The sequence below is a fragment of the Gadus morhua genome, chromosome 2 (genome assembly GCF_902167405.1).
Source record: "Gadus morhua chromosome 2, gadMor3.0, whole genome shotgun sequence".
Taxonomy (NCBI): Eukaryota; Metazoa; Chordata; class Actinopteri; order Gadiformes; family Gadidae; genus Gadus; species Gadus morhua.
The window spans coordinates 3,122,239-3,146,932 of NC_044049.1; the positions used below are offsets into that span (position 1 = coordinate 3,122,239).

General features: G+C 46.7%; 3 protein-coding genes across 6 annotated transcripts in view; all 3 read right to left on the reverse strand.

Annotated features, from left to right (window-relative positions):
• svilc (supervillin c) overlaps positions 1-9,396 on the reverse strand; it is a 28,121-nt gene extending 18,725 nt beyond the window's left edge. For 3 of the 4 annotated variants that reach the window (XM_030347244.1, XM_030347235.1, XM_030347216.1), the window contains exons 1-5: positions 9,223-9,396; positions 4,999-5,540; positions 3,536-3,718; positions 2,740-2,774; positions 1,728-1,789 (exon numbers count right to left, since the gene is read on the reverse strand). In XM_030347244.1, the coding sequence (XP_030203104.1) occupies positions 1,728-1,789; positions 2,740-2,774; positions 3,536-3,718; positions 4,999-5,240 (522 nt within the window). In that variant the 5' untranslated portion in view covers positions 5,241-5,540; positions 9,223-9,396. The remainder of the gene's footprint in view (positions 1-1,727; positions 1,790-2,739; positions 2,775-3,535; positions 3,719-4,998; positions 5,541-9,222) is intronic. The other variant, XM_030347226.1, reaches the window with a different exon arrangement.
• Positions 9,397-10,040: 644 nt separating this feature from the next.
• On the reverse strand, positions 10,041-15,742 carry cdk21 (cyclin-dependent kinase 21). Its single transcript, XM_030346227.1, has 8 exons — positions 15,662-15,742; positions 15,122-15,364; positions 14,889-15,024; positions 14,471-14,638; positions 13,526-13,635; positions 12,090-12,140; positions 11,272-11,407; positions 10,041-10,730 (listed from the first exon to the last, which is right to left on the reverse strand). The coding sequence occupies exons 2-8, from the start codon at positions 15,346-15,348 to the stop codon at positions 10,659-10,661; spliced, it is 900 nt and encodes a 299-aa protein (XP_030202087.1). The 5' UTR covers positions 15,349-15,364; positions 15,662-15,742; the 3' UTR covers positions 10,041-10,658.
• A 189-nt stretch (positions 15,743-15,931) lies between these two features.
• On the reverse strand, positions 15,932-24,343 carry retsat.2 (retinol saturase, tandem duplicate 2). The gene is made up of 11 exons (XM_030346224.1): positions 24,062-24,343; positions 23,105-23,287; positions 22,529-22,770; positions 21,847-22,048; positions 21,263-21,460; positions 20,459-20,578; positions 19,826-19,964; positions 19,312-19,421; positions 18,854-19,023; positions 17,506-17,665; positions 15,932-17,084 (listed from the first exon to the last, which is right to left on the reverse strand). Exons 1-11 carry the CDS (start codon positions 24,219-24,221, stop codon positions 16,942-16,944), a joined length of 1,827 nt encoding a protein of 608 aa, XP_030202084.1. The 5' UTR covers positions 24,222-24,343; the 3' UTR covers positions 15,932-16,941.
• Between the last annotated feature and the right edge of the window lie 351 nt (positions 24,344-24,694).

The following is a 24,694-nucleotide window of genomic DNA, read 5'->3' on the forward strand; positions in this document are numbered from 1 at the left end:
TCTAACATTTATAGGGTTCCTCGGTCAATAATACAGTGATTAGATATGAGGTGCCATTGCGCTACCTTGCTAAGCTACCTCAATCTCTGCTCACTCGTTAAGTCGCCTCCTTAACGAGCTACCAAGATCTTGGCAAACGAGCCCCTGGCAAACGACCCACTGGCCGACTTCCCCGACAGGTGCACCGTTACCAGGCAACAGGTGCCCCTCGCCACTCCGGCCCAGTTGTTAAATCCATCGTCCATTTCGACCTCGCCGAACAGATTCAGATAAACAACAGGAGGGGAGGCGGGAGCCGGGATGCGGGGGTGGTATAAAAAGGGTTCCAGGCATGTGGCAGCGATAAATTCGCTCTACTTCTGTCCAGTTTTATGTCTAACAGAGGGGTGGAGGAACAAGAATAGGAGGAGGAGTGGGAGGACTGGGCAGTGGGTCAGAGGCCCATTGGATCAGGCAGGCTGGCTGCAGAGTGGACCCTAACACAGAGGGATTGAATGCTCGCCACAGCGGCCCCGGTGAAACCAGAGCCCCAGGCCCCAGTTTGGGTTACCCTCCCCTGCCTCACACACACACACACACGCACACACAGCTACTTGGGTCCAGATCTTTGAGGTCAGGGCAAGCCAGCCACAACAAGTTCAGTACATGACAAGTGTACTGAACCCGAATGTGGCTAGTGTACTTCAAAATGAAATCAAATGCAGTGAAACATTATCCTCAAATAATAAATTGAAGCCGTGAAGCGAAGTGATATTGAGTGTCAACGTTCTTAGATTCCATGGAGACACCAGGGCGCAGTGCGTGTTATGAATCATTCACTGTGAGGTAAATGAAGTCTGTCTCTCCGTGAGCAGACGGAGCTACCACAGCCTGAACCCGGAGCGTTGAACGAGGACAGCACCTGCCAGAGGGTTTAATATTCCTGTTGAGCAGCGTGTTGGGTTCTCTGTGTGCAGCGCTAGATGCGAGACCACAGAATGCCGCGGCTGGAGCCGGTGTGAGTCTCTCCTGGTCTGATAGTGTAACCGTATCGAAGGCAACATTAAGGTGTTTAAACCTGGTGGATAAACACAACATCAACCAGCTCCAGGATGTTGTTTATGTTTGCATGGAGACTTAGGGGGAATTCCAAGGGGAGTGTTGGATGTAGTTTTGGATCTAGTTCTAGACAGATCTAGAGCTGCATGGAGACCCAGTGTTGGAGGTAATTCTAGTCAGATCTAGGGACTTGGTGTTGGAGGTAGTTCTAGACAGATCTAGAGACATGGTGTTGGAGGTAGTTCTAGACAGATCTAGAGACATGGTGTTGAAGGTAGTTCTAGACAGATCTAGAGACATGGTGTTGAAGGTAGTTCTAGACAAATCTAGAGACATGGTGTTGGAGGTAGCTCTAGACCGATCTAGAGCTGCATGGAGACCCAGTGTTGGAGGTAATTCTACACAGATCTAGAGACTTGGTGTTGAGAGGTAGTTCTAGTCAGATCTAGGGTCTTGGAGGTAGTTCTAGACAGATCTAGGGACTTGGTGTCTGAGGTAGTTCTAGACTCTAGAACTACCTCAGCCACAAAGTCTCTAGACCTGGCGTTGGAGGTAGTTCTATCTAGACAGATCTGGGACTTGGTGTTGGAGGTAGGTCCAATATCCATCATGGGGACAATGGGCTGAGGGCGGAGTTGACACAGGCTTGGGGGCCAGGTATAGTACACATGTTGTTATAATTGACTTACTTTAAATAAAGACATCTTGGCTGCTACACTCATCTTGGCTCTGTCATCCGTCTTCACATCAGCTGGGGATATAAAAGAATGCACGCACACACAAACACACACATGCAACACTATGTCACACAAATTGGAAGCAACCCTTGTTATATACTTTCCATGGAGCTTATATGCATATAGTCATGCTTTTGTCATCCATCAACTTGCCGTTTAAAAACAAAATGACGAGGGTTGGCGAGGGATATCCCTATGCTGCTAATGCTGCCACCAGGTGTAGAGCTAGCCCTAAGCTGCTTGTAGTGGAGTTGTGAAGTCGTAAGTTTATCTCCCTTCTCACTTCCCGTATCAAGAGTCTTCTCCACTAAGAAGGTATTTATTCGAAAGATTTAAAAAGGTGTTTCCTTTCAATGGTCTTGTTAATAGGGTCATGTGAAAAACATGAGCGGTCGTCAACCACGACAAATTTGATCATCCGTTAATTAGCCTTCTCTTTCCCAGAGCACCTGAGTCTATAAATCCATCATCGCAGAGCATAGAACGTGGACACACGGGTACTCGTGGAGAGAGTCTAAATAAAGAACCTTCACTCGAATTTGGCCAAGGTCAGAAATAGATTTGTGAATTCAGGGGTTGTTATTTGCGGAGGCAACTCCATCGGGTTCGGGGACGTCTGCTCTGCGCACGTTTCCGTACCGTTTGAAAAGTGAAGCTCAAAACTTGTGTAGCCTGAAAATAGGCAATTAGCGACGTTAGCATCAGTAGTTTATCTACTAAATATTAACTTGTTAGCTATTTGTACGTTGAATGTCATTTCATAACAATAAAAAGCCCAATGAACGCTGTCTTTGCTACCTTGCCATTAGCTGTTAATACTGACTTCTATTACAGTAACGCGACACTGCATTTAATTAGGGGGGGGAGCAGGGTGGCGGGGGGGTTAAATCATCAGCTGTCGGCTGCTGATTTGCTGTTTACACAAAAAACGCTACGATACAGGCCGGGTTGCATCCAACGTTACCTTTGGGGTTCTCCTCTTCCTCCGCCTCCAGCAGCCTAGGGGGAAGAAGACAGTCCATGAGGTCAGTGACACGCAGTGACTCAAACCACTGTGCGGACAGTGGTACCACAGGGTGCACGATTCGCCGTCGGTTCTCTCACTAAAACAAGTCTCTGAGTTTGTCGTTAGTGAGACGTTTCCAACGAAGAGCACAGACAGACAGAACGAGTATGGCATGCTCGTCACAGCACCTCTGTGGAGGCCGAGGCGAGAGGGAAAACACATGCAAAACCATGCAAACCACACAGCGCTGGAAATGGTTAGTTCAGAGGTCTGTGTGGTTAGTGAGGGAAGGGATGGGTGAGTCCATAACGACAGCTACAGTAGAAAAAGTAGGGCCTATAGTCTTTATTGAACCGTAGAACTGAGGGGAAAGATGAATGCAGTCTGGCATGGCTTTTAGTAACAAACTTCAACTAGAACCCAACCGCTATCGATAATGTGTTATTTATTTAATTTATAATTGGGAGATCATTATAACCATTGACAGTTTAAAGGTGTGCATTAAGACACCAAAAGAAGCAAGCTTTAGCTGTCGCTTTCTTCTGCATTAAGCATTCTTATCAACATTAAGGTTTATTATTAAACCAATAATATCGGTTGACTTAAACCTCGGTGGGGCTCTAAAGGAAGCAGTGTGGAGAATAACATTCAAACAAAAGCAAAACAGCGTTGGGTTAGTGGTTCCCCCAAGGGATCAAGACCCCCAGGATGAGGTCTCCCTATTGGGCGGACGCAGCATCTCGGCTCCTCCTACCCACTGCTCTCCTGCATCTCATTGGCCGTGATGGGCTGGGTCCTGAAACGCTCGCCGGTCTTGCGCCCGCCCCCGGACGCGCCGGGGAGGTAGCGGCGGGTGCGGCGGCGACCCCCCCCGCCGTCGGCGCCCGGTTTGACCGCCAGGTCGAGGGAGGCGGCGCTCGGACCGCCATCTTGGCTGCTGAGGCGTGACAAACAACGAGGAACAAGGAAGTAGAAGGCGAGGAGATAGGGATGTTGTTGATGAGGAGTCATCAATTGCCGGACTTTCCAGCACGCACGCACGCACGCACACGCACACACACACTTCGGGCGTCCAACAGACACCCCTGTGTGGAGCTTTGGAGAGTCAGCCCGGGGGGGGGGGGGGGGGGTGTCAGCCCCCCCTCTACCGCCCCCGTGCTAGCAGAGCCCTCCTGGGCTCCCTGCCTGAAGGTGTGTGTGTGTGTGGGGGGGGGGGGGGGGGACAGCGGCAGCTGCTTCTTTCTGATTGGATGCAGTGCAGGTTGACTCAGACCTTCTTAAATGCACTCATGTCATCTCGTGTCATTGTCACTATCTCCTGGGATGTGGAGTCCGCTGTTCAATGATGAGGTGGGATGGCCCCTCCAACATTTGAAACAGGTTAAGTATCTATTTCAGTGGTCACGGGTAGAAATGTATAGAAACCTAGCCTCCATTTAATGGCATTGTTAAGATGGTTTGTTGCCACTTATTATTTAACATTATTCTGTTTTACATTGAATAGATAATGAAGATTGTGCTCTATGTTGAAGGGCATTCTGGTAAATGGCAGGAAGAGGTTTGTCTATCTGATGATCTTATTTCAGCGACAGAACAAACCAGTACTTATTTAGAAACCTAACTTTATAGTTTCCCCCAGCGTATTGCCCAGTCCGACTGAAAGTTATCGCAGCCATGAGATGGGAATAGGAGTTGAGACGAGAGCCAAACGCCTGGTAGGAAATAAGTTGGTATTAAGCGTGCTGCTAGGAGGTCCTGCTTCAGACCTCTAGGTTTTAATTAGCACCTACAAACCAGACGGCAGCTGTTGAACACTGGGCCTTCAAAAGGTCGGAGCTTGACCTCCTCCCAGGGCCCCAACAGCCTTGTTCTTTATAGGCCTGCATTGTTTCAACTGGCTCCGTGTGTGTGTGTGTGTGTGTGTGTGTGCATTTCAATACAGGACAGTACACAAGAAAGCTACTTTCGGTCCTTAATCCTTCTTCATATATTTGAACACATACCTTTGGTGTATAACTCTGCACAGCAGACATGTACGTAGCACATTCAAAACCCTGTATTCAAAACCATTGCATTTGACATGTAAACACACTAGTCAAATGCAACTTTCAACAAATCGACCACATTGTGTTAAATGTAAGCTATGACATTTAACAACGTAAGCGGGGCGGGAACATAAAAAAACATAACTCTCTCTCTCTCTCTGGACGGCCTCACCTCCTCAGGCACGCAGACCCTTCCGCCGCAGCCTCCTGGTAACCGTTGGCAACGTCCCGCGCCCTGCCGTTGATGGCGCCGGTCGTCCCGGCGGCGGAGTCCTCCCCCTCCCTCCTCCCCCACTTGGAGGGCAGCTCCTCCGTGCTTCCGAAGCGCTCGGCCAGCTCCCGCCGCCGCTCCGCCTTGTAGCGGGCGATGCGCTCCGCCCGGGTCTCCGGGAGACGGTCGTCCAGGGAGTCCATGACCTTCCTCCTCCACCTCCTCCTCCTCTTCCTCCACCAGGTGACACCCGCTCAGCTTTCTGGTTCAGTCTTCACGGACTGTGGTGAGGCATGTAGAGCGAGGGACCACGAAAAGTCTTTCTCTCTGTCGCACTCGCTCTCTCTCTCGGTCTTCCTTCGAGACACCGGATGATGAGGATGGCTTCACCGTTGGGGGGGGGGGGGGGTTGGGCTCACCGGGTCACAGGGGGGTCCCTCTGCACTGGGGGCAGCGGAGGCTACGCTCGGTCAAACCCAATAACAGTTCGAGGTGTGCTCCACCTGGTTCGAGAACACAAGAAAAAAAAATTGAAACTTTTTCTACTACGACCGAATAGAGACGTGAACTGCATTACGTCATCAACTCATCGTCAAAAAACACAATCCATCACTTGGTCGTCTCCATCGGCTCATTGATAAGAAGACCTGCCTCGTTTATAGCATCTGCTGTTCGTTCATATCGGACCCCCCCCCCCCCCGACCCCGTTCCCATGCATTCATCGGAGCGTCGCTCATCTGTGCTGCCGAGGCGCCTGGAAGATGAAGTGCTGCTGCCGAGTCATGAGGGAATCTCCCGTTGCAATGAAACCCGACGCCAGCGCTGCGGCGAGCGTCTCTCTGGAAGGATGCGCTCCTCGGAGTTCAGCGAGTCGGAGCGGCACCGGGCGGGCGCTACTCTGATGTAACTCGCTCAGCGATTTCCGCCGACGTAACACGAATCTCAGGTGCGCTCCGGTTCACTGGTGCATCAGCCAAACACGTATTTTAAGATGAGAACGTCTTTGTAAAAGGGACTTCCGAATGTGGTTTGTAATACTTCTGGCAGCGGTGGGAAGAGTGTGAACTCCACTCAATATCGTTGTGTGAAGTTGACTGGAGTGGAATCAGAAAGGACAAGAAAGCTGTTCTCACTTTGGAACATCACAGCCAGACAGAGAAATAACTGGCAAACAGGAAGTAAGCACAGGTGCACGAAATCAGCAATCAACACAGGTGACACTCATTTGACTAACGAGACACAAGGAGTAGTTCTTGAAGTCGTGCCAGGAGTGTCAACCTGACTTTGAAAAGTTGGATTGTTTGTCTATCATAAACCAGAAAGTTCCAGCCTGGTGTAATTCTATATTCTATATTTTCCCACATCCCCAATTAAAAGACCAAGCGCCACATTGTTTTTCTATCTGGAAAACATCAGAGGGAACTTTATAAACACTCACGTCCAGTGTTGCCCTCGCTTCTGTTTAACATTGATGCTTCATGAAGAACAAAAACACAATTATGAATCCTGTGGACTGAATTTTGCATGGGTTCATATTATGTTCCTTATAATAATAATAATAATAATAATAATACATTTAATTTAGAGGCGCCTTTCAAGACACCCAAGGTCACCTTACAGAGCATATAGTCATCATACATTTTTTAAAAAGCAAGACATTGTGGAAAAAATAAATAAATAAATAAACATAAGCAATAAGAAATAAATAAAAAAAAATAAATAAAAAAAAATGACATTTTTTATAGCAAAGATTAAGTTGGGCAATTGTTCTCTGGGACTCTATTATTATAAACATAGATAGAATAGATTCTATCTAGATAGACAGTCGTGGTACCGGGTTGGAAAGACAGAGGAAGAAAGGGATAGATTTAGTTCACACTCTATAAGGGGAGAGAGTGAGAGTGAGTGAGTGAATGAGAGAGAGAGAGTGAGCGAGTGCGAGTACGAGTATGAGTGCGAGAGAGAGAGTGAGAGAGCAAGAGCGAGAGAAAGAGAGAGCGAGAGTGAGAGAGTAATTGCGAGAGAGAGAGCAAGAGAGACAGCGAGAGAGAGAGAGAGAGAGAGAGAGAGAGAGAGAGAGAGAGAGAGAGAGAGAGAGAGAGAGAGAGAGAGAGAGAGAGAGCAAGAGAGAGAGATACTAAACTGTAACAGTCAGCATTCCTGTTGCATTTGCCTCCTCATTGAAGCACAATGGCGCGTGGAGAGAGAGAGCAGGGCAGAACAAAGAGGCCTGAGCCACAGACTTAGCGCAACAGAGAAACCTGCACCCAGGGCCAGAACGCTCCCGTTCCCAGCGCACACACAAACCGGCACCCAACACCTAATCGCAACACAGGCCTGGGCAGAGAGGTCAAGAAGAGCCATCTTAAAACAGAGTAGGGACCCGTGGTCAGGGTGGCATTCGACACAGACGACGGGGAAACCAAACTCCAGAAGGAAAACGATGGTGGGAAGTGGGCAGCGGCGATGAGGAGTGTGTTTTCGATAGAAAAGACTGCTTTGCAGGCCGTTGTATTGAATTTCCTGTTACATAGGTAGTGGATTTAGGCTTTGATCACAGACGAGTGATGTTAGGGGCCAAAAACAGGTGTAGCTCATCCAATGAATGATGGGTCTGTACTAGGGAAGCCAAGCCCATAATTAATATCATGAGATGGACCTGTGTCGGCTCTACTGAGACAATGAGAGCTCTAATAAGCTGTGTGTGTGCGTGTTTGTGTGCGTGTGCGTGCGTGTGCGTGCGTGTGCGTGTCTCGACCATGCATATTAAGGTGAGTGTAACTTGATCAGAGACCACCATCACCTGAAAAAAATGAGGAGGAACACACATAGTCATTGTCTCACTGACCCACATCCTACCTTATAATGTGTGTGGGTGTGTCTATTTTTGTGTGTGTGTACGTATGTTCGTGGACATGTCTGTTTGTGTGTATGTGTGTGTATACATGTCAGTGTGTGTGTGTGTGTGTGTGTGTGTGTGTGTGTGTGTGTGTGTGTGTGTGTGTGTGTGTGTGTGTGCACGTTTGTCAGTGCCAACTTTCTGCAAAGAGCATACGTCACCAGGGTTCTAATCCACTGACACGCGTCGTACTGAATTGTAAAGCCTCAAGATAAGAAAGAGCAACAATAGGGTGGATATACCAGGAGCAGGTCAGGGCTGAATCCAAAGTTAAGTGACATGGCTTAAGTTAGAGGAGGAAATGTGAGCATTACAAGCCGAGTCAGACACCGTGCGCGCAGGCACGCACACACACACACACGTCACACACACACACACGCACGCACGCACGCACGCACGCACACACACACACACACACACACACACACACACACACACACACACACACACACACACACACACACACACACACACACACACACACACACACACACACACACACACACACACACACACACACAGATTAGAGGGCTGGACTTAACCTCATTCCAATTAGTCGTGGCCATGTCGTTCGTCAGCAAAGATTATACTTCCAAAGTATACAAAGAAAGATCCATCCATGTAGAAGCAGGCCGCGTCAAAGGACAAATGTGCACAGGAACGATAAAAAACGAGCATGCCTTAATGCATTCTCTCCTGTAACGCTCTCCGTCTATGTGAGACAGGCCTACCTTTAACATAATAAACATCATGTCTTAAAGTGATCTAGATTAGACGCTTTCAAATCTTTTTGCCTAATATTAGAATTATCCACACATCTCACCCAAGGTCAGCAAGTTACCTAAATTGTTATGCTAAATGTGGCAATGCAAACAATTTACAGAACCCAAACTTCAACGAGCAGTAATGCCTAGGGGAATATGCAGTCCTATATTGGGTGGGTAGAAATGTGCTTATGCTGTCCCAAATTCCAAATAAGGAGGGTACCAGATAAACTGCGGCGCGTCATGCGTATAACATGCATGGCCATTAGACCACCTCGATCAACCACTCGCATAACAGGCATATAGGCCTACTTGCGTACCTTATGGGACATTCTGAGCAAAGTTTCCAGTAATACTTCCATTCATTTAATTTGACACTCAAACAACTTAATAACGGAACCTAATGGCACTTCGGTGGTTTGGTACGAGAGTTTGGCAATTTCGCTTTGAATAAAGTTAGGCTACATATTTTTTTATTTTTAAAGAGAGCCAAAACAGTAATAGAAGCGCTGTGTTACTTACTTGGACGGGACTGGAGGGGTGAAGTGGACATTGGATTGCCGAGGCAACCATGGACAGCGTTAGGATCCAATGCACGGCTGACGCTTCCGTGCGCCACCGTTAAAAATACAATCGCCCTCCTGCAACCCCTCCCCGCCCGTCCACCGGGCGTGTTGGCATTCCAGCCCAGACAGTTGGACGGAGGCTGGGGAGACAGACACACAGCAACTGACGCAGCATGACACCAAAGGGCCAAGTTAGGAACGAATAACAGGCCTGCAACTCTGTAACGAAACGAGCGGAATCCGTATGGAAATTAGTGTACACACACGTCGTTTACAAAACATGGACCGTTTTACTTTTAAATATGATAAGAAAGACAATTTGAAACTGTTCATACATTTCGCTTATTTCAACTCAACTTCCGATGGGTTTATTACCTGACATGGTTTATTCTAGTGTCAATGTCGCTGCGGCGAAGTGTTTTGTTGTGCAGACACGTTTGTGGTGCAACACTGCTCCCATGTGTTCGAAAGAGATGGTCGCAAACTAAACTTCACACACTGATACTGCCCACCCTTTCAACGACCAGGGCACATATGTTGAAAGAGCAAACCCATGGTATGGCATGGCAATGAAAGTACCATTAAACCTGACAGGGTCAAAGATAAAAGCTTTTACCAGAGAGCATAGCGCGTCTACCGAAAATACCCGTTCGTATTTTCATATCAGTGCCTGCTGTCGGTATAGCAACAATTTAGGTATGTGCCGCTAAAGTAAAACACACAAATAGTGCTCTGATGTCAGCTAAATATTTCGTGTACATTAAAGCAAGGAGATCAAAATTACAAACAGTGTTTATTTTCAAACAACAAACAGTCAATCCATACGTTAAACATTGAACAGTTAAAAACATTTAAGCTTATTGTGCAAGCAAAATAACAAATACTTTTTTTTTTTCATCTCATGCCAGTCTATAAATACATGCATGATTTTAACTTACAGTGCAAATACTCTGTTGTTTTTATCTCATGTCAATCTGAGTGGATCTAAGGGTAATTTTGTAAGTTATATTGAATCTCTTTGGGGGGGTAGCATGAATCCACTTATGCCAAATAACATGGTACATAAACATATAACAGAGCTTATGTAGAAGCGGTCTGAAAACATACTTTGTGTGCTAAACTAAAGATGCAAAGAACTTTGTGCCATAACACCCATATCATCAAAAAACAGAGCAAACATTCCTGAGTTATTGGAATCCCACCTACTGTAGACTTCTTGACATTTCTACATGTCAGGATTGAGGTTGTAGTGGTGTTTCCATGAAGTGCAAATAAAAAGCTGCTTCTGCTAAAACAGAGTTTTGATGTTACAGGATGTCATGGCACAACATCATTTAGTAAACTAAAACATAAAAGGGGAAAACTAACAGAAAACCATTACTTTTCTTTAGCTCACATCAGGAAGGGATGGGCCAAGGACTGAAAAGCTGAGATCCGATTGGTCGGTTTAAAAGCCAGACATTGCTGCAAGGGAAGTAACAGGAGAGCATTATTCGCCATGCATTGTTGTTATGAATATGAGACACATATTAATTAGTGCTGTCAAGCGATTAAAATATTTAATCGCGATTATTGCATTAATTTCATAGTTAACTCACGATACATTTTTCTTTTTATAATTTTTTTTTTCTCATTTTAATGCTCTTATCAACATGGAGAAGGGCATTGGCTTGCCTAGTGCAAATGTTTTTTTATTGATAACAACATTGCCATATACTGATCAAAACAGGACGATACAAAAAAAAGCCTATAGTGCAATTACCGATGAACATACAAACATACTGACTTGAACATAGCAGTCAGGCTACTGCTTCCTTGTTTTGAGCCAAAGAAAAAAAAAAAATATCTATAATAATAATTGCGTTAATCGCGCAATAAAAAAATTAAACGTTAAAATTGGTTTGCGTTAACGGCGTTAATAACGCGTTTAACTGACAGCACTAATATTAATTCATATTAATGGAGCCGGTGGTGGAGGATGAAGGAGGGGGGCCTCTATGCTTACAGCCAGGAGGTCGTTCTCCTCGGGCCCCAAGCTGGGCAGCAGCAGGGTGTCCTGGGGCCTCTCGGACCCCCAGGCGCTGGAGTAGGGAATGGGTGAGTCCTTAGGCCAGTCCTCCACACTCGGTATGCCGATCACCCTGAACGAACACACGCACACACATTTATGAGGCTTTAATAAAATCCCGGACGATTTTGAAATTCCGCCACACATTTTTCGCCACACAAGAGCCTCAGAAAGAGGGCATGTCCGGGCAAAAGAGAACGTACGGGAAACCCATTTGATTCCTACCTGTAACACTGTTAAATAGCGGCCCAAATTGGTGGGCGCTATCCTGGTAATTTCTCTGCGTGAGAAATACGAGGTGCGGCGTGTGAGCGTGTGCATGGTTTGAATTGCGTGTGTCTCACGCTGAACGCGTGAGACTTGAGAGCCCCGTTACCGGTATATTATCCCGGGTGTTTACAGTCGCAGTTCAGCAAAAGAGGCGTAGAAGAAGAAGGGGGCCGGATGTTGACAGTAATGGTTGTGGAACTGTGCAGCGCCGTAAGACGAATGTATTAAATATGCAAATTTGATCGGACCGGACTGGAAAGTGTTACCCGACACAGTGGCGGGTGAAGTGACACAATTCACCCGCCACCATACAAATCCACCCGCAAATGGCGTGTGGCGGGTGTTAATTTCCATCCCTGGCACACACACAGGGAACAGTCAGAGGACAATAACACTAGTGTTAGAATACTGTTGTACTTCAAGGGGAGAAATAAGACAAATCATACCTTCGCACGCATTTGAAGCCTAATGAAAAGTAAACTCACTCGAAGATCTTCTGGAGCTGCTGTATCTCGGTGGACCCCTTGAACAGCGGCCTGAAAAGAACACACCCCGTTAATCCCCCTTTCACTGTCCCTCCCCAAACTCTACAACCTCAGCCAGCAACACACGTCCCCTCACACACCGAGGGGCCACTCACACACCGAGGGGCCACTCACACACCGAGGGGCCACTCACACACCGAGGGGCCACTCACACTAGGGCCGCGGCCCCGTGCCCGAGCTCATTTGCATACTAAGGTCTAGAACTTTTTGGCTAGTGTGACCACGCCATCCGTATTCCAGCACGGAACGGCCCCTTGGCCACGGCACACTTGGGAGAGGAGTGCCGTGGCCAAAGTACAGATGCTAATGAGATGACACGCGCACACGCGCGGATACGCAACGTGAGCTGGATGACGTAGTCCTTGAGCGACCATTCTTTCTTTGAAGGTCCATGCCCTTCTCCCCCACAACAATCATTTTTAAACAATGGCGGCAAGCGGTTCACGAGTGGGTCTACGTTGGTGCGATAGTGAAGTCGAGGGTTTACTTGAAATTTGGGCCGACGACTGCATTCAGCCGCAGCTGGACACCACGCTTGGTGATGACGTATTTATCGTATTGCGACGTGATGACGTGTGTATGAAGGAGCAATCGTGCCCCGGCCACGGCCTTTGGGAGCAGTGTGACCACGGGCCAGCGGGGGGAGTGGGGAGGGGGGGAATCGTGCTGAATCTTCCTGCAGCACGGAACAGGCAAACGGCCCTAATAATAATAATAATAATAATACATTTAATTTAGAGGCGCCTTTCAAGACACCCAAGGTCACCTTACAGAGCATATAGTCATCATAAATCGTTTAAAAAAAGACTGTGGAAAAATAAATAAGTAAATAAAATAAATAAAAAAATAAAAATAAATAAAAAAATAAAAAAATAAAAATAAAACAAAAACAAGACAAAACAAAACAAACAAACAATCAAAACAGTGATCAGTTAGACGTTGTGTGCGAGTTTGAACAGGTGAGTTTTGAGTTGTGACTTGAAGGTTGTAATGGTGTCTAGTGTGAGTGGCCCCTGAATCTCTAACCAGTGGCCAGTCCAACAGCTGTATAATATGGCCTAACATTCACCCATTCATGCACACATTCACCCACCGACGGGGGTGACAACCACGCAGGGCGACAGCCAGCTCGTCAGAAGCAGTAAGGCCGAGGTGCCTCGCTCAGGGACACCTCGACACTCGACATCGAACTAGAAACCTCCGGTTCCTGGCCAGCCCGCTCTGCCCCCTTTAACTTAAGCAGCTGATGTTTCCCTCTACGGTCTCAGGCCCGCATCACAGAAACAGGGCGTCTGAACTCCGGACGAGCGCCAACGCCAGCTCTCGTTCAACGGGCCGACCACAACGCCCTCCCACCAGCTCCCCAGAGGCCATACTTGAGGAGGAAGAGTTCGGCGAGGATGCAGCCGGCGCTCCAGATGTCCACCGATGACATATAGGTGGTGCCAAGCAGAACCTCCGGGGGGCGATACCACAGAGTCACCACCTGCCAGGAGGGGGGTGCCGGGAGAGGAGGCGGGTGCAGGGAGAGGAGGGGGTGCAGGGGGAGGAGCAGCGAACATGCATTCAGTCTAGGGATGCACCGAATATTCGGCCACCAAACATGTTCGGCCGAAAATGGCCCAAAACATAATGTTCAGTTTCGGCCGAAGAAGTAACAAGGCCGAACATAATACACCAAACGTTTTTATTTATTTATTAAAAAAAAAAAAAAAAAAGTTTCACATTTATTTAAAGGAACATTGTTCTTAAATTCTTGCTATTCTTGCTATTTATTAAATAAATATTTTGTATAAAATTTGTATTTGAATTTTTTTATAGAAAAGTAAGACAAAAAAGTTTACAAAGGACATTTAATTATTTGATTTATGCAATGGTGAAAAATTAAAGCAAAATTATGAAGAACAGTAAAAGCCACATTCGGTATTCGGTTTCGGCCTTCCGCCAACTGTTTCAGTATATTCGGTTTCGGTTTCGGCCAAGAATTTTCATTTCGGTGCATCGCTAATTCAGTCACATCACCGACATACACCCTAACCCTGAAGAACAGGAAACAATGCCAGAAGGAAGCTTGAGACATTCCCAAGACGGAAGTCGTTGACAATAGAAGGGTTTCGAGGGAATGTCGGATTTATTAGCAAATGGTTCAGCTAAACAAACTCAAAACACTTTGTTACAATATTTTAACGGCTAAATTCAATATTTAACCATTTAAATCGCTCGTAACATGCCATATGCAATGAATGCCTGAAATATGTCGAGATAAAGCTGACAGAGGGGTTAACACAAAGACACACACGCAGTCACAATGGATGACTTACCACAGGAGTCAGGGCCATGTTAAAGGCGTACGGGCGCGCCAGTCCAAAGTCTGCGATCTTAACCTCCCCGCGACTGCTGATGAGGATGTTGTCCGGCTTCAAGTCCCGGTGCACCACCAGGTTGCAGTGCAGGAAGTCCAGACCGAGCAGCAGCTGTGACATCACATCCTGTCGCGTACGCGAAGCCAATAGAAAGGGTTGATCACACAGGTGAGGTTCCCCAGTACGGGTTATATTTGGGTAAAGACTGTTAACAAAAAGAACAAAGTTAACAAATCCTTCCTATTAAGTAATCTAGAAAGACACTTTTCAGAGTGAGGCGTTTGGTTCAAGGCCCAACGTCCCCAATATATATCTCATATTATTAGATACTTATTATTAGATTTGATCTTAAATTGACCACATCTCTGGACTGCACCTTGATCTTGTCCATGCCCAGTCCTGAGCAGGGTGCCTTGGAGATGAATGAAGTGAGGTCCTGATCAACAAACTCAAATACCATCCCAAGCTCCATGCCTCCGCCCGCAATCAGTTTAGCAGATACGTCGAGCAATCTGGAAGTTAGGTGTCATTCAACGTTAGCATTATGTGTTTCATAATATTATGAATATTTATACATAAAAACACTTGTTAAAGGCTTTATAAACGTACTTTATTATGTTGGGTTGGTTGAAGTGGCCAAGCTTACGCAACAGCGCCACCTCGCGAATCATGAAGGGAGGGACACCGCCCGCGGGGTCTCCGGAGAAGTTCAACTTCTTGATCGCTACGAGGCGCTGTTCGGCACTGATCTCCCTGGCCTTGAACACCTTCCCATAGGCGCCTTCGCCTATTTCTGCAAGGAGCTCGTAGCTCCGATTTTCAGTGTGAAACGCCATGCTTACTCTGAATGCGCTATTATTTGAAAATAAAGACACGAGTTCGATGAGATCTTCACGTTTGATCTAAACAGCATGGAGCAGAACTTAGAATGTGAACTGTTAAAAGTTCTGTGTGAAAATAATCAGGCGTGGCCGCGTGGTTAATCTTTCCATCATCAACTTTCCAGCCCCCCAGTCGCCACCTGCACCGTTCGATTAGCTAATATAAGTTAGCGGGATGGCTAGCGAAAATATGTTTTGTTTAATAGAACAGCATTAACTTCACTTCTGTACCATGTCCATGTGATGTGACGGTGCAATCAATATTTACCACTTGACCACATTTGAGTCCCTGGATGCAGATGAGGTGGTGGTGACCTGAGACCCCAGGAAAAAAAGAACCTGTGTGTAACGGAAGCATGAAGAAAGTCGGAGGAAATCCCCCCCCCCCATTCTCTGCCCCAACTAATCAGAATCATCAGAATCCAAATTTTCCTTCCTTCCCGTGCTGTCCAGTCACGCACTGCATTGCTTGCAAAATATTGCTGGTAAAAAAACAAAAATATTGCTGGTAAAAAAACAATAATATTTAGGCATGGACGACTGTATATATTTTTTATTATTAAAGCTGATGATATCACACACCAATATCACTCACATTTTTCTGACCGTGTTGGACAGAAATGATTAAAAACACATTATTGCAAATCTTTGATCTGTGACAGGTAGAGTAATGACACAAAAATTGTGTATGAATTGTTACACACCCCTTGTTATCAGGCCCTATCAGTGCCAATATAAAAGTTACACTCAATCATAATGCATAGATTGATAATTGCACCTACACATGAAGCAGGCAACCCTTAGTATTGTCAAGCGTTCCTCTTTTCCATATTATCATAATGCATAGCTTTACATTATCAAATATATATAAAAAAACACAAAGGCTTGCAAATGGTGAAGTGCATTGATAAATGACAGGAGACTTAAAGGACAGGGCCGGCTGGGCACAAAAACTCACAGCCCTGAGCCCTGACATGAATAATAACTCCACCTAAACCCAACACCTTCAACCTACATTAACCCCTACACCCAACAGCCCCTGACCCTAAATCTATCCCCCTTATCTTGTCCCCAATGCTTCCCTTCAACCAGCCCTCTTTTCGCTCTACGCGTTTTTTTTCAACGAACGCACCAGGAAGAAGGCGGCTGTGAGCACGTGCTGTTCCCCTTCAGTCTCCCATTCATTACAGTATTATGGTCTGTTCTCCCATTCATTACAGTATTAAGGCCTTTTCCCTCTTCATTAATGTATTACAGTCCGTTCAACCTTTCATTACAGTATTATGGTCTGTTCTCCCATTCATTACAGTATTAAGGCCTTTTCCCTCTTCATTAATGTATTACAGTCCGTTCAACCTTTCATTACAGTATTATGGTCTGTTCTCCCATTCATTACAGTATTAAGGCCTTTTCCTTCTTCATTAAAGTATCACAGTCCGTTCAACCTTTCATTACAGTATCATGGTCCTTTCTCTCATGTATTAGAGTATTATGGTCTGTTCCACCCTTCCTTACAGTGTTTGTAATAACAATGGGTGAGGTGGTTGGCTAGTCGTCCTTGACTTTGATGAGTTTAATCTTCTTGGCCAGACCGATGGCGTCCAGGTGCAGGTTTCGACCCAGGACCACCGAGCCGCAGGTCAGCGCCCCCGCCAGGGCGCCGGCGAAGCCGCACACAAACACATCCTGGCCTGCGCGTCGAGAACAAACAATGGTCACAGTGTGACGAACTAAATGCTTTCTTTTGTTAGCTTAAAAAGGAAAATCAAACGGCCTGAAAAAAATCATCTGCTGCATATGGCATCCCCACTTGCACCAGATTTGTGTGGTTGTGTTTAACCTATATTTACATATTTTCTTACGTTTCCAAACTTTCTGCATTTCAGTCGAGATCTGAATCGTCCATTTCACCATTTAAATATTTGATCAATGGATTTGACCATAACATCACTTTTCACCAGTTAAAATAGCGCTTTTACCTAAAAAAAAATTGCATGCCATCCAAAAGACATACAATACGAGATGTATATTATAACAACCGATCAACCCAGGTCATGACTCAGCTAACCCACACCACGGCCTGGCTGCCGCGTGGCGGTCAGGAAGACTGACCTGTCAGGTAGAGGTTCTTCAGTGGCGTCTGCGGTCTGATGGTGGCGTTCAGCTTAGCGCTGAAGCGCTCGATGCCGTGGTCGGCGCCGTAGATCTCTCCCCTCGGCGCTCCGATGTAGTGGTTGTTCGTGACGGGTGTTCCGGCGTCGACGAACGCAATCTTTAAGCGCACACAGAGGCAGGAAGTGATCATGAAGGTGCTAACTTAATAGTATAGTATTTTTTTTATGCTGTTCTTAGAGGTCCATTGCAGGTGAAGGATAAGTACAAAACAAAAGTATAGACAAAGATCTTTACTGAAGGAGCTATAATAGAACACAATAGTGTTCAGATACCAGGGGGGTATACCCCGAACCTCGCTGAACATACCCAGGCTTTCTTGGGAAAACGTGGCTTGACAGAGACGCAACTCGCAATCAGAGTTAAATGGTACTACGACGCTTACTTTAGATTCAATTAGTTGAACTAGGTTTTCCGCTTTAGGTTCAACGCGCGTTCACATAAAAAGGGGCGTTTATCGCGTCATTTGACTCACCCTTATGCAAAATGAATTGAGCGAGAGCGGTGATTAGACTAAGCTGAAAACCTGCTCCCGACCAGGCTTGGTTGCGAGCATAAGTCACCATGGTGATACAGCGACGCTTAAAGAGATCGACTTTCGTGGTCCAGCTAACCCAGGCTTTGAGCTCAACATACCTCGCTAACCCTCTAATCGAGGTTCGTAGAACAGGCCCCTGGAGTAGGTCAAAGGGGAATCCAATGTTAAGTGAAATGGTTTGACTGAGCTGAGGACAGGTGAGCGTTATAGCCTAACAACCTGAATAGCGCGAACGCACCACGTGCACACACACACACACACACACACACACACACACACACACACACACACACACACACACACACACACACACACACACACACACACACACACACACACACACACACACACACACACACACACATTTTCTTAAAACCAGTGGGCGTATAAAAATGGCATAACAACAGTTGCCAGTGGACGGCGTTCATCTTGTCACCCTGGTGGTAGCAACATAACACTGCCCAAGGTTCGTCACTTTGTCCCTGGTGATAATAACATAACGCTGCCCAAGGTTCGTCACTTTGTCCCTGGTGATAATAACATAACACTGCCCAAGGTTCCTCACTTTGTCCCTGGTGATAATAACATAACGCTGCCCAAGGTTCGTCACTTTGTCCCTGGCGGTAATAACATAACGCTGCCCAAGGTTCGTCACTTTGTCCCTGGTGATAATAACATAACACTGCCCAAGGTTCCTCACTTTGTCCCTGGCGGTAATAACGTAACGCTTACCCTGACGCTGATGCTCACCTTGTCCCTGGTGATCTTGGGCATGACATCCATCACCACGTCCAGGGCCGTGTCGATGAAGGTCTGCTTCAGGTCCTTGTAGTCGGGCCCCCGGTTGGCCACCTTGTCGTCCACCCACTCCTCGAACCACTCGTACTTGGCGAAGCTCACCAGACTCAGCGTGGACTTGCCTGGAGAACCGCAGGAGGACACAAGGAGGACAAACCGGGTTCAGCCAGGAGAACCACAAACAGAACTAAGAACGTCAAGAACCAGACACAACCAGGACAAACCGGGTTCAGCTGGAGAACCACAGACATAAACAAGCGAGTCAAGAACAAGACCACAAAAATCACACACAGACAGAAACAGGGGCCACAAGAACCAGACCACAAAGATGCAGAAACATGACGACAAACCAGGTTCCCTTGGCATTGGGATGTGTGTGTGTGTGGGGGGGGGGGGGGGGGGGTCTGTACCTGGGGACCGCTCCTCCCAGGTGGGGTCTTTGGCCGACGGCGAGGCCAGGAAGAGGAGGGGAATCTTCCTCGCGGACTCCTCCCGCTCCCCCTTGGAGTATGCCTCCACCCTGAGATGGACAGGTTATACGGGTTAAACTGTCCCACGAGACACTCAAGAAAACGTGGACGCAGGCTTGGTCGGCTGGAGGAAGCACAGGTTTAACTGAAATGTAAATGTCTTTTGTCTCAGATGTTATATCATATTACATTTGATATATACTTTGTCTACTTTATGTATTTCATGCATCAGCCTCCGGCATGGAGATATAATTCTTAATAAGTCTATTACGATTATAAACATGTTAATTACATTTATATGAATGAATCATTGTTCGGTATGCAACGTTTTCCAAACACTGCGCAGTTACGGATGGCCGGTTGCATTCAATGTAAACCTAATATGCCTTTTTAGTGTATGGCATCATAATCCGCAAAGAATAAGAGGCGATTATGATGAGTCATGATGACTTACAGTTCGTCATAGTTGTTCTCTGCAAACACCCAGTAGTTCTGCGCGTCCAGACCCAGTTCCTCCTTGGTTCCGTTGAGACCCAGGAAGATACTCAGGCCCCCCTCGCCGTTCTTCATCATGCCCAACTGCTCCTGGATGGCTGTAACGTTCACATGGACAACAGGGGAGCTTCACAAAACGGAGCCGCAGGAATTGAATGAGTAAAGAAAATAATTATATAGGACATTGTAGCTACCACTTCGCGTGCACGAGCGCGAAACACCACAACACCCACCACTTGTCTGTGATTGGTTGGAACACTGTTTATTTTGATTTTGAGGTGTTGGTAGCATTTGTTTTTGTTTGCGATCTCTGAGCCTAGGCTGCCTAGAGAGATGCAGTTTTTTGACAGCCTGCTTATGGGACGGGCAGCTAGCGGATCGTGAGGAAAAAGCAGATGAATGTGATACTTTATGTTTCAATCAGAATCGCTGATACAACCTTTAACATCCAGGGTCTGTTTAGATGTTACACATCAGACTATAGATTAAAAGGTAAAGTCGGTTTGACTGTAGATTAACATCCAGGGTCTGTTTAGATGTTACAAATCAGACTGTAGATTAACATCTACAGTCTGCTTTGTGGGTCACTGACCTGGCATTGCCTGGAGCTCTTTGGGCAGCAGCTTCTGGTAGGTGTTGAAGATGCCGGCGTTGGAGATGATCATGGGGGCGTGGATGTGGACTTCCTCCTGCCCCTTCATCACGCTCACACCTGAAGCCAGGAGCAGGAACAGTGTGAGCACATCCTATCACATTCCGGGGCTTCTGCTAGACTTGGACTTTTGTTTTTCTGGCTGGGATTGGTAAGTTGGGACGCTTTACCAGTAAAGGGATAAGTTGAACGGGGACACAAGTATAACATATAAACAACAAACTTGTAGTAATTATGAACTATATTTTTCCCCATTCTCTCCATCAGCAAAGCAGGGCCTTAATACTACTGGTTCCCACTGGGCTCTTTCGTGCTAAAGAATCCACTCCAAGTATTGCAAGACATTGTAGATAAAAGTGACTTACAAATGTTATATTTATCATGAGCGACGGATCCATCGAGCAAGAAAGCTTGCATTCGTGTGTGTTTTTGTGTGAGTGAGTGAGTGAGTGAGTGTGTGAGTGAGTGAGTGAGTGAGTGAGTGAGTGAGTGAGTGAGTGAGTGAGTGAGTGAGTGAGTGAGTGAGTGAGTGAGTGAGTGGGTGAGTGTGTGAGTGGGTGAGTGGGTGAGTGAGTGAGTGGGTGAGTGGGTGAGTGAGTGAGTGAGTGAGTGGGTGAGTGGGTGAGTGGGTGAGTGGGTGGGTGAGTGAGTGAGTGAGTGAGTGAGTGAGTGGGTGAGTGGGTGAGTGGGTGAGTGGGTGAGTGGGTGAGTGGGTGGGTGAGTGAGTGAGTGTTCTCCACGCACCAAAGGCTTCGTTGGCCTTGTTGAACAGGATACGGTTGACGGGGGCCCGCACCAGAACAGCCCCGCCCGCCTTCTCTATGATGGGGATCATGTGGTAGGCGATCTCGCTGGCCCCGCCCTTGGGGTACCAGGCGCCGTTCCAGTAGTGGCGGACCAGAAGGCTGTGCATGGAGAAGCTGGTGTCCTTTGGAATGTTTCCTGCCGAGGACAGCGGAGGACAGATGCTCAAAACCAAAAAGACGAAAAAGTAAAACAGACTACATTTATATGACGCTTTTCTAACCAGTGCCCACTCAAAAAGCTTTACAATTCTTGCGTAACATTGACCCATTATTGCCTCAAATTCACCCGTTATTGCCTTACATCCACACACCGATGACGGTGTCAACCATGCACAGGCGGCAGCTCGGTTAAGTTTCTCGCTCAGGGACACCTCGGGGATCGAACCAGCAACCTTCCGGTTACAAGTCCACCAGCTCTACTGAGACACTGCCACTCCAAAGACAAACGCATAGAGAGACACACTGTTGTCCTCGACATGCAGGTACCCCAGTCGGGCACGCCTGGGGGGGAAATCGCCCTACCGTAGGTTCCAAAGATGTAGGCGAAGACTGCCCGGAGGTCCTTGTTCTCCGTCAGCTCGTTGACCACCTCCGTGAGGCTGCGGGACGACATTTTGAAGAAGAATGACAGGCGGTTGGCCAGGCCGGTGTACACCAGGAACTTGGCCACAGGGAGGGGGCAGATCTTAAGGAAGGCCAGCATCCAGATGCCTCTTCCTGCTTTCTGTGGGAAGAACAACAAACAGGCACACAGACGTTCATTTGACAGGCCAGGCACAATCAAATAGGACCCGAAGAGAACAATGTTGACATCATATTTTCCTCAAGGGCTGTTGATCCGCTGGTTCAAACCAGCTAGTTGATGAAGTGAATCAAGGGCACAAGTGCACAAAACAAGACGTCATTCCAGTCCCAGCCTGGGAATCCCACAAGATAGTAGAAATACATCATCCCCCTCAAGGCTACAGAACTAGCATAAACAGCTGTGAATGAACTCTGCACCTCTGCATTGGATAGCACTGTGTGATAATCTCACAAGATTGTTGTTTATGACCTTGGAAAGTGTTCATCCAATGAACTTTGACTCATTACCTTTCCCTTTTCACACTTTTCTTTCTAGACGTCTTACTCTCGCATGTACTCCTTCACTCACTTGCATTTCATCAATATATAAAAAGAATAAGGCAAGAAATGCCTGCAGTACCTTGACCAGCCTCATGTACTCGTCGATGGCCTGGTCTTCACCGGGGAAGAGACGCTTGAGCTCATCGGGGAAGCGGTCCTTCCCGCTGTAGATGGGGTACACCCGCCGGTTCTCCGGTGGCCCGAGCACCACCTGGTCAAAGGGGTTGTCCAGGGGTACCCACTGCAGCTGCCCGTTGGTCATCTGGTCCAGCATGCAGCGGAACGGCTTGTGCTCCAACAGGTCGCCGATGTAGTGGATCCCTGAGGGGGAAGGAGACGGGGGAAGGGTGGGAAGTCAAGATTAGACACGCAAACTGTTGCACGTTGGAGGGACATTCGTACGAGGTAGGTAGACAGTGAACAAATTCAATAATTCAATAATTTCAATCAGGCCAAATCATATGATTGGACAGGCTTATTGCAGGCCTGTGTGTGATAGACGGATACAAGGTTTTTCTTCTTTTTGTCAGAGCATCTGATTTGTGCTGTTGGGATAAATAAATTACCTATTCCTTCTTCAAATAGACATTACAAACAAATTATAGTCACATGATGGCTGACATATGTGAAAAAAAAAAAAAAAAAGTAATCTTACCAACGTCAAACTCGAAGCCCTTCTCGGTGAAGGTGTGGCAGCACCCGCCGGCCCGGTCGTGCTGCTCCAGAACCAGCACCTTCTTCCCCACCTTGGCGAGCAGCACACCCAGCCCGAGTCCACCGATCCCGCTGCCCACGATGATGACATCTAGATTGGCTGGTACTTTACTAGTCAGAAAACCTGGAATAAAAACCGTAAGACTGCATGAAATACTGTTGGATAGCCATTGCAAATATACAATTAAATACCGGTGTGTACCGGTGATACGCTGCTGCATATGTTCTGCAATATGCACGAGTTTGAAGCGTAGACAGGCATGCATGAAAAAAACATAAATAAAACATAAAATCTCCCCCGAACCCCTTACCTTTTTATCAAAGGTGCATTTGATTTGATTAGCATTTTACAGACCCATACAATGGATAGGGCGTTTAGTACGGACCATCACCGTTGCTTCTTTCCCCATAAAATGCTAGTCTGATTTACCTTTGAGCATTTTCTATTATAGGCTACTTCGTAAAATGCTGTTTAAAATTAATGTTAGTATCAAGAAAAGAAAATTCGGTGTAACACCGGCCCGTAATGCAAATAATAATAATAAGCTGCTGATATCCAAGCACTATTAGTAATGCAAGTATCAAAGTAGTACTGCAAAACAGTACAACTCACTCAATGTAATACTCACTCAATGTAAATTACATATTATGTATGCATCAAGGAAATATGATTTCCAAGCACTATATACCAATAGTAATACAAGTATCAAAGTATTACTCCAAAAGAGGAACGACTCACTCAAATGCAAACGTTAGTAACTTGCATGTCGCGGTATCGTTATGAAACGGAATATGAACTGGGAAATATGAAAGGCGTGCAAGGATAATATCGAGTGGAGCAGGAAAGACGCAACTATGGTAAGAGACCACTGACAGCGTTATCACCACATCGGCTCACCTTGCTTCAGAACTTTCTTTTTCTCCTTCTTGTCGAAAACGATCGGTCTCACAGGTTCACGCGTGTCTACATCAAAGGGGTTGGGACCCGTGGTGCTAAAGACGTATTTCAGAAGAAATATGACTAAAGCGAGACAAATCAAAGCTATGGCGATCCACATGATTGAGGTTCGAGCACAGGGGCTGCCTTGCTCAATTTCCGTGGTGGAAGGGGCAAGGTCTGGTGACTGGTTCTGCTGAGCAGTGTTGCCAGATTGGGCCAGATTTACCGCCCAATCTGGCAACATTGCTGCTCGGTGTATGACCCGAATCCACGGGTCTGTCGAGCGCCCCTGCTGGGTGGTGACGTCGGCCAATCAGCTCGCTTGGGCTGCGGTCGAGGAGCCAATGACAGTCGAGGTTACTGTTGAGACCACATGTGTGAGGGACGAGGTGAAAGGTCGAAACTGGATCTGTCAAAGGATTGTACATCATGTTACTTTCCCCACTTCACATTTACCTGACACATGAAGTTTCTTTATAGATAATAGATTTGCGGGATCAACAGATTGATTGTGTTGTTATATTTGAATGATCTGAGTGTATTTCAGTATTTGATATTCCAGTTTGTTAAGTTATTTGACTTCGACATAAC

Excerpts from the sequence above, each read along its gene's own strand:
- retsat.2 (XM_030346224.1), bottom strand. The coding sequence starts at position 24,221 with ATGTGGATCGCCATAGCTTTGATTTGTCTCGCTTTAGTCATATTTCTT. Across the intron at positions 22,771-23,104 it reads GGGCTTCGAGTTTGACGTTG|GGATCCACTACATCGGCGAC; the intron begins GTAAGATTACTT and ends CTTCCCCCTCAG. Across the intron at positions 21,461-21,846 it reads CTACATCTTTGGAACCTACG|GAAACATTCCAAAGGACACC; the intron begins GTAGGGCGATTT and ends TGTCCTCGGCAG.
- cdk21 (XM_030346227.1), bottom strand. The coding sequence starts at position 15,348 with ATGGCGTTTCACACTGAAAATCGGAGCTACGAGCTCCTTGCAGAAATA. Across the intron at positions 12,141-13,525 it reads GCCGAACTCTTCCTCCTCAA|GCCGCTGTTCAAGGGGTCCA; the intron begins GTATGGCCTCTG and ends TGTTCTTTTCAG. Across the intron at positions 10,731-11,271 it reads AGGAGAACGACCTCCTGGCT|CAATGTCTGGCTTTTAAACC; the intron begins GTAAGCATAGAG and ends CTTCCCTTGCAG.